Source organism: Panicum virgatum, chromosome 2K (genome assembly GCF_016808335.1).
Source record: "Panicum virgatum strain AP13 chromosome 2K, P.virgatum_v5, whole genome shotgun sequence".
Lineage (NCBI taxonomy): Eukaryota > Viridiplantae > Streptophyta > Magnoliopsida > Poales > Poaceae > Panicum > Panicum virgatum.
This window is the reverse complement of record NC_053137.1, coordinates 7,806,712-7,816,427: the sequence shown is the minus strand read 5'-3', so window position 1 is coordinate 7,816,427 and position 9,716 is coordinate 7,806,712. Positions and strand designations below refer to the sequence as shown.

At 48.6% G+C, this 9,716-nt stretch overlaps 1 protein-coding gene across 1 annotated transcript; it reads right to left on the bottom strand.

Annotated features, from left to right (window-relative positions):
• On the bottom strand, positions 1–1,308 carry LOC120695016. The gene is made up of 2 exons (XM_039978344.1): positions 1,303–1,308; positions 1–1,194 (listed from the first exon to the last, which is right to left on the bottom strand). Exons 1-2 carry the CDS (start codon positions 1,306–1,308, stop codon positions 1–3), a joined length of 1,200 nt encoding a protein of 399 aa, XP_039834278.1.
• Between the last annotated feature and the right edge of the window lie 8,408 nt (positions 1,309–9,716).

Here is a 9,716-nt window from a genome sequence, read left to right as displayed (position 1 = left end):
CTATTGCTTATGAGCACCAATGACTCCGAGAAACAGCTCCGACAAATACGGAACATAAGGAGTCAGAGTAAGGCGATTAAATAGAGTAATTGGCCCAAAGTCATGCTGAAAGGAATGGAGAGCTCGCACTTCCTGCCGGTCGATATCATACGATATCAATCGGGCATCCCGGTGCTGGACGAAGAAGATCAGGTTGCAATCTGGATGCATGGTGACCACATGGTAGTCGAGCATGCATCGACAACTGATCCTCCCGAAGAGCTGCTGATTGGTCATCCTGTGCTTGAAGGTCCACTGTTGCATATCTGAGTCCGAGCCCTGAAGAACCCACACCGAGAGCCCATAGCCCCATCTCATGCGAGGATCATCACTGGCCAGCGGAGATGGGGCACCTTCATGACCTTCTTCCACAATGCAATGCAGAAGCCCCTGGGATTGACCCACGAACACCACATAGGTTTCTGAATCCACACGAGCCAAAGGCGCCGGGATGATTCGCCGTGTCTTCCCTTGCACATCCACTTGGATTATCTGGTCCCTCCCCAGGATCAAGTACAGCAGGCCATCGACCATGGCTCTCGAGGACCCACAGAGGCTGGAGCTGTCAGTGAGCATGTCACGGCGCCTCCACTCTTCCAATGGCCCTTGCCTTTCTTCCTCACTCCAATCTTCCTCGCTGTGGCTCCAAACCCCAGCTTCCGACGAGTATGTGTGGACTGTGGTCAGTGTCGTGCCATCAATGTCAAGATCGTCCCAGAAGAGGACCAGGTGGAAATGGGAGGAACGGGCCGGGTCGAAGAGGAGGGAGACGTGCGTGGTGAGCATGATGAGGCTGAGGTCGTCGTCGACGCAGCCGCAGCCGGGCACGGCCACCCACTGCTCCGTCGCCGGGTTGCACACGATGTAGTCCAGCTCCGGTGGCGTGTCGTCGGCGTCCGGGGAGAGGTGGCCGAAGAGGAGGAGCCCGTTGCGCGAGTCCAGGAGGAAGATGTGGTCCGTCCACGGCAGAACCCTGGTGATGAAGGGGAAGGAAGGGTCGATGACCGGCGCCGCGGCGGGCGCCCTCCCGAGCAGGCTGGCGAACTGGCCGAACTCCTGGCGCGGCACGTCGTCGTCGTAGGCCTCTCCACGGCCGTGGAAGAAGCCCTGGAGCGTCGGGGGCAGCGCCGTGCGGTGGAGCGGGTCGCCGTGGATCTCGCGCCGCGCGGTCGAGACGGCGAAACTGGCGCGGCGGCGGAGGGCCGGCGCGGCGTGGACGGCCTCGGCGCCGCCGTTGCGGAGGCGGAGCTGGCGGCGGCGGACCTCCATGCCGATGCTGTCAGCTCTGCTCAGCTCGCTGCTAGAACGGAAGAACGAAGGACCATTGAGAAGTGCGGAGGCGAGGATCGTAGGGTATACCGCGGGGCGGACCGGAGCGTACCTGCTGCCGGAGACGGCGGTGGAGATCGGCCGCTCGCGGTGAGGGCCAGTGCGCGCTGTCCTCGTGCCGGCTGGCTGGTGGCGTCTGCTGTTACTCGTGAGCGGCCGTGGGATATATTTGGGCGAGGAGAGAGCGGGGTTAGTAGAGAAGTCAATTCCTACTAGTAGTCCTTACGGCCAGCAAACCGGCCAAAACGGCTAGCAAATTAAACCTTCAAGATAGAGCCAGCACCGTTTCATATATCACCAGCAATTATTTTTGTCATCTGCAGGCTAGGCAGAGGAAGTTTATCTTAACTTTTTTTTGGGGCAGCAGTTTATATATATCTAAACGATATTGTATCCTAGTTTAAATAAGCATTGCAGTGCAGGAAGGAATTCAACGGGCAAAAGGAAAAAATAATATACTAGCAGTTAGCCCAAATTCTATTGCAACTGTAAGGGAATTGTTAAAAAAAGGAAAATCTGCCTAAGAGTTTTGCCCCCTTCATAGACATTCCCATATTTAAAGATCATGTTCTTTGTCGGTCTTCTTGTTCCTCTTCTCTTCCCGGTTCCTGGCTGCTCCTTCACATTATCATAGCTAATACGTACTGATCGAGTTCACATTTTTTATGATACTATTACGAACAAAAATTGTTATATGAATAAAAACATTGTTAATATTTTAATTAGTTTCTACAAAAATTATTGGCTGGAATCATGTTACTAAATAAGAAAATATAAAAAGATAAACCAAATATTGGCTTAGATAGTTTAAACTATAACTTTTTTATATTCTATGGCTATTTGATGCCTTTTTTATATGGATGTGGCTAACGTATGGCCGGCTGTAAATTAGGCTGACTGTACGGCCGCCCCCAATTAGGAAAGGCCCACGGAAATAGATGAAATGTTTTCCATATTTGGTAGAACATCTCGATTAGTACATAGTAAAACTAGTCTAGTGGTCTGGCATCAAATATTAGTAAAATAGGAATGTTTCCGGACAGATTCAGACCCACACCACTACTCTCTTGTTTTTAGTCGTTTCTACCTTTTTTTAGTACAGGGTAATTCAACTCAACAGTTAGGAACAAAGCAATATGTAGAACCTTATAAGCAAAGTTTTGAATAGCTGTAAGCAAAATCACAACTCATACAAAGGCAATTTCACCCATCTAAACATTCACAATAAACAAGTGTTCATGCCTCATCTTCTAGAACAAAAAAAAGCTTGGACTGCCTCCACAAGATTTGTGTGAGCATGTTCTAGCAGACTAGCACCAAACACACAGAATTGAATCAGATAATCAGAATATAAAAATGCTTAACTAGAATACATAAAATGTTAAACCAAAAATCAATTTTGCCGCAAAAATTGATCAGTAGAACCAAAATACTAAATTCACAAACATATGAAAAGAATACTAAAACAAGAACACAAAAAAGAGACATCACAATGCAAATTGTCTAGCATAACTATGCCACATAAAAAGTTTTGATGCATCATTGTGTTTGTTGAGGGAAGAGCATTTTTGGAGGGAACACTACGTAAGAAATGACCTATAGTGACGTGCACAAAAGTGACCTGCCGTTGTTGCCCGTCACCCCACAAGTAGAGGTGACGGGCTTTATCTCCGCGCATCACCCTCGGACCAGTTTGGGCCTCGCGAGGCCTCGGCAGAAACGTGGCCCGTCACCTTTGAGACAGGATAGGTGACGGGTCTTAACAATGCCCGTCACCTATACTGGAGGTGACAGTCCACATTTTTTTGACCGTCACCTAAATTACATTCAATGGTGACGGGTCATGACTGGAGCTGCGAAGGTGACGGTCCACATTGTTTGACTGTCACCTAGATTACATCCAATAGTGACGGGCCATGACTGAAGCTGCGAAGGTGACGATGTTTACTTAGCCCGTCACCGCGTTTTGTGATGCGCTTAACCTATGCTACTTGAAAGGTGACGTATTACGCGTATAGTTCGTCACTTATGTGTATGCGTCATCTTACCAGTGGCCACGAACTTAGCCATTTTTTGTTGGACACATCGCCGCAGTTCTAACAAAACGATGAAAATTGCGAGGTAACAATGCTGAGACCAGCACGAGATATAAGAAAAGCTTGGAAATTGCGAGATTGTTGCGAGATAACAAGCAGTCAGAAGTTCATTATATATATATATAAAGGGAGCTACATACAAACTACGATATTATGACGTCAGTACTACCTGTATCAATCAGGAATGTGCTCCCTGTGAAGGTTCATGAGACAGTCATGAGCCTCTGCTTCTTCTTCAATGCCATAGAGCAAAAGGTCATTGATGATAAGTTACTGACAGCTCTAGACAGACGGTTACATGAGACACTGTGTCTGATGGAGGCCTTCTTCCGTCTGACTTTTTTTGATATTATGGTTCACCTCACAGTTCACCTTGTACAGGAGATACACTACCTTGGCCCCTCTTACCTCCACCAGATGTTTCCTTATGAGAGATACATGGGTATCCTGAAGTCATTCGTAAATAATCGGAAATATCCGGAGGGAAACATCATCAGCCGATACGGGACCGAGGAGGCTGTTGAGTGGTCGATGACTTACTTGGATCCAGATAACCCAATTGGAGTGCCTCATTCAAGACACGAAGGGAGGTTGGATGGGGTTGGGACTCTGGGCTAGAAGTCTATGAATCCGGAACGGAAAACGTACGACCAAGCCCATTTTCTTGTCCTAGAACACATGAAGCTGGTGGAGCCATATGTACTCAAGCACAAACAGCTTATCGTGCAGCAAAATCTTGGGAGAGGTGAAGGTTGGGTTGCCAAAAAGCACATAAAAGAGTTCAACAATTGATTCAAAGACCATGTGGCAGCAAGCAATGTACCGAATAATGACATTAAGAAACTACCTGCAGGTCCCATATTCACTATGATGACATATCAGGCCTATGATATATGGATACACATTTTACACAGTACAACAGGACAAGAAGAGCATATATCAGAACAGTGGGGTCCGCATTGATGCTTACGATAACAACATGCAAAAGGCCGCATACTATGGTCAAATAGAGGAGATATGGGAGCTCAACTACGTGGAATTCAAGGTTGCCCTATTCAAATGTCGATGGGTTCAAGGGTCATAAGGAGTGACACGTGACAAGAATGAGTTTGTCAGTGTTGATCTTCGCAATATTGGGTATAAAACAGAACCCTTTATTTTGGCAAAAGATGTGCTGCAAGTGTTTTATGTGTCTGATACAGTTAGGACGACGCGGCATATTGTCCTTCCTGGCAAGAAGGATCGTTGGAGCGCATAATGCGGTGGATGAGGAGAAGTTTAATCAATTTGATGAAATCCCTCCTTTTGCAACTTGTGAGCTCCCCCGCCTAAATGCCAATGACAAGACCCCGTACCTGCAGACCGACCACAACGAAAAAATCCGTGTGAGGTCAAATTCAGGCTGTGGACGTGGACGTGGACGTAAAGAAACCCAGTGTAACATGACTGAATTTGCTTTCTGGAAGTGTAAGTGCAATTGCAATGTGTACAGCAGTCTGAATTTGCTTTCTGGAAGTGTAAGTGCAACTGCAAATTCTGAATTTTGATGTCTCAAATAATTATACTGCAATGTACATTACTTGTCTGAATTTTGATGTAATATGACTGAATTTACTTTCTAGAAGTGTAAGTGTAACTGCAATGTACAGCAGTCTGAATTTTCTTTCTGGAAGTGTAAGTGCAATTGCAATGTACATCATTCTGCATTGCTTTCTGTAAGTTCAAGTGCAAGTGCATTATCCGTCACCTATCAGACATAGGTGACGGGCGACATCTGTGTGGCCCGTCACCCATGCGTGAAAGGTGACGGGTCCAAAATATAGTCGTCACCTAAGACATAGGTGACGGGCCACACTGAAAACAATCTTCAGGTGCTGCACTGTAAAGCTAATAGAAAGGTGATGGGCGACATTCCATGCCTGTCATCTTGGTCAAGTTCCAACTGGATCTAAAGCCATCCCCCTTAGCCATAGATCTTTACGGCTCCCATTTCAAACTTTAGGTCGCGCTCGCCTCCTCGCCTCCTCCGGTAGCTCCACCCTCTTCGCCGCCACGCAGGCCCACCTTCTCGCATCCTCTGGTCCTCGCGCTGCCCTCTTCGCCGTCGCGCAGGCCCACCTCCTCGCCTCCTCCGATCGCACCACCCTCTTCGCCGTCGCGGCCCCCGACGTCCGCCCTCGCCCTCGCCCAGGCAAGAGCCAGAGGCTAGCCGCCGCCAGCAGTCAAGATCCAGAGCTGGGCACGCCGTCGCCCAGGCAAGAGCCAGAGGCCAGCCGCCGCCAGCAGTCAAGATCTAGAGCTGGGCACGCCATCACCCAGGCAAGAGCCAGAGGCCAGCTGCCGCCAGCAGTCAAGATCCAGAGCTAAGCATGCCGTCGCGCAGACAAGATTCAGAGCCCAGCCACCGCCAACGGGCAAGATCCAGAGCCGGTCGCCATCGCGCCCGTCGTCGTCTTCAGGCAAAATTATTCTTGCTGTCATATATTTGCTTGGATTTGCTATCTATTTTTGTTGTTCGAAATATCAGTCTGAATTGCTTGGATTTACTGTCTATTTTTGCAATTAGAGGCAAATGATGATATGAGAATAGTGAATATCTTATTGCCACATTTGCCATACAAAATTGACAGATTGAGAGATTGATACTTTCCATGAACAATCGCTGGTGTGTGGCATATATTTCTGCCCTTCGAGGCTGAGCTCTTCATGGATTCTTGAGAGTGAATCACTCATTGCCACCTTTTTCCAAAAAAAATTTGAGGGATTGAGTACTTGCCATGAACATGTCAGCCTCGAAGGGCATGAAGCAGATGCCATGAACACTCGCTGGTGTGTGACATCTGTTTCTGCCCTTTGAGGCTGAGCTCTTCATGGATTCTGGAGAGTGAATCAGTCATTGCCACCTCTGACAAATAAAATTAAGAGATTGAGTTGTTGCCATGAACAAGTCAACCTCGAAAGGCATGAAGCATATGGTATGTACACTTGATGGAGTACTGTGGCATGTGCTTCTGCCTTTCGAGGCTGAGGTCTTCATGGATAGTTAGTTAATTCAAACATATCTCTCCCACTTCTGATGTCTTTCTATGTTACATTTTTTATAGTTGATATGTAAGTGCTGCTGATCTTTTATGTCTAAGGTAATTTTTTATGTATTATTGGATCATTTTGGTTTTATTGAATCTTTCTGCAAATGATGATTTGGTAGATTTGCTGCCTATTTAATTGGATCATCATGGTTTATTTTGCTGCCTATTTTTGCAGGATCAGTGGAAGCAGCCATGTCGGAAACTGGATCCTCCGATTCAAATGCACAACTTGACCAAGTGCTGAATCTTCAACCCGAAGTGTCTGCACAAACAGGTGCATGTAGCACCTCCCAACGTAGAAAGCCAAGAGCACAAACCAAGTGGCCTAGTGACATCATCAAAGTCGGAGGCTTCGACAGTGAGGGGTTCCCAACAAATGATAATGGAATGAAACATAGGCGACTGATCTGTGGATTATTCGCACGGCAAAGGGTTGGAATCAATGTCCACTTTGAGAATTTGGATGAGCCCGCACGGCAGGGCTTGTTCGATAGCATGCAGCAATACTTTTAGTTTCCTGAGGGCATATCCGAGGCAGAGCTGAATCGTGTTAGAGGGGCGGCATGCAAGTCAATCGCCAAGCTCCACAGGAGCTTCAAGTCCAATCTGGTACGAAATTATGTCAATGAAGGTAAAGAGCCCTTCGAGCTACACAAGCACTTGGATCTCCAAGACTGGGAGATGTTCGTGGAGACTTCCACCTCGGAGCAGTTCAAAGAGAAGAGTGAGCACTTCAAGAACCTTCGTGCTAGGATCACGGACAACCACCGCCTCGGTCCAGAGGGCTTTGCTGGGAAAGAGAAGGGGAGGTGGAGCAAAGAGGACAAGGCAATGGAGGAGGTGGGGTTAGAGAACCCTTGGAAACATAATCCTAGGCGATCAGAGCCATATTTAAGGGCTAGGGATGGTCAAACACCATCCACTGAGAAAATCACCTGGAGTAGCGATGGTACCAAGAGGCTGGCCGACCGGGTGATCGAGCTGAAGGATCATGAGAGTGGTGTAAGAGAACATGACATCCTCTCCACTGCCATTGATACGCCAGAGCACACCGGTCGCGTGCGTGGAGTCTCCAGTTCAAGGGGTTGGAAGGAAGCCTTCGGCAAAGAAAATGAAGGCTTGTGGAAGAAAAAGAAACGGTCTTCTACTGTGGATCCCGACCACCTGAAATAGGAGATAAAGGATGACATATTTGCTACACTGTGACACCCCGGCCCAGGGCTTAATAGGATTAATAGGATACTCATACCAACAAGTTGCAACTTCTTTTTCGGAAGCCGGTCTCCAAAGAACTCCGACGTTAAGCATGCTTGGCCCGGAGAAATTTGGGGATGGGTGACCGACCGGGAAGTTCTTCCCGGGTGTGCACGAGTGAGGACAAAGTGTGCCGAAAAGACTGGTGTTGGTCTGTGAGGACAGTCTATGTCTTAGAAAGCAGCCAGATGTAAGCGGGCCTGGCCTCGGGGAGGCGGGACGTTACAGAATGATATCAGAGCCGACTCTCGTGGTTTCACGGTCACGTACGGGCATAAGTGCGGAGGCATGAGCACGGGCGCGTGGGGGCCCATATGCCACCGGCATGTGCACGGGCGCGTGGCGGGTCAGTGCGCGGGCATCTGGGATGCGCCGTTGGCACTGGACGCACGGACGTGGCACAAGGACCGTTGGCACTGGACGCACGGACGTGGCAGATGGGCTGCTGGCACTGGACGTACGGGACGTGGCCAAGAGAGGACGTTCCTGGCTTGGGATTGACCGACGAGGACGTCGGTCTCTTAAGGGGGTGAACATGTGACACCCCGGCCCAGGGATTAATAGGATTAATAGGATACTCATACCAACAAGTTGCAACTTCTTTTCCGGAAGCCGGTCTCCAAAGAACTCCGAGGTTAAGCGTGCTTGGCCCGGAGAAATTTGGGGATGGGTGACCGACCGGGAAGTTCTTCCCGGGTGCGTACGAGTGAGCACAAAGTGTGCAGAAAAGACTGGTGTTGGTCTGTGAGGACAGTCTATGTCCTAGAAAGCAACCAGATGTAAGCGGGCCCGGCCTCGGGGAGGTTTGCAGGGATTGATGTTGAAGCAGCATTATTAGCTGCGGCCCATGGCAAGAGTAGCTGCGCCTCCAAGGAGGTGGAAAAGAATGTACCAGAAGAAGAAGAAGAAGCAGCAGCAGCAGTAGCAGCCTTGCCTAACCCCCCTCCCCCGGTCAGCGCAGCATGCCGAACCCAAGACGCCCCTCCCCCAGCATTGGTCCTATATTTGATGAGCCGGACACATTTGAAAGGCTCAATAATGTTCCAACCCTGTAGGATCAAGAACACCAACTAGAGGGGGGTGGATAGGCGGTTTAAAATCTAAAAGCAACATCACTAGAGAAATTTAATTAGTAACAAGAAAAAGCCCTATGTCATGCAACTACTTTCTCTAGTTGGGTTTGAAACCAAGGGTGACAAGATACAAATCAAGCTCTAGTAAAGTAAATTGCTCAAGGTAAATGCAAGAAGTAAAGTGAGCAAGAGAAGTAACCGAGCTTGACACAAGAATTTATCCCGTGGTGTCGATGACTTGCCGGTCACCCCTAATCCACATTGAGGTGGATTCCAAGAATCAACCGCTCCTCTATCAAGAATTTCTTGATCTTGAGCCGGCTTGAGTCAAGGAACCGCTCCATACCTTGATTCCACTAGAGTTGCTCTTCACCACTCCGGTGAGGTGAGCACAAGACCTCTCACAACCAAAATCGGGACTCCTCAACAATCTCCTTGGAGGAGCTCCACAAAATCCTCTTCTCCAAGCCGTCTAGGGAGCGGCAACTCCCAAGGGTAATAAGTCGATGACGCTTGCTTGAAGTTTCTCTAGTGCCACAAAGCTCAAACACTTGATGCAAAGCACTAGGAAGCTCTCACACTCTCAAGAATGCAATCTCTAAGCAAGTTTGTGCGAGAGAGGGATGCTTAGCTCTATAGTGTCAAGTATGCAGTCCAAATGGCCAAGAGAGAGACCGAATGGCCGGGCATTGGGTATATATAGACATCCCCTAAAAAACTAGCCGTTACACTCTTTTCTGCGAAGTCGCGGACTATCCGCGGTTCAAAAACCGGACCGTCGGCTGTTATAAACCAGTGAGTCAGAGTGCAATTAATGCGTGTCAGAACTAGCCATT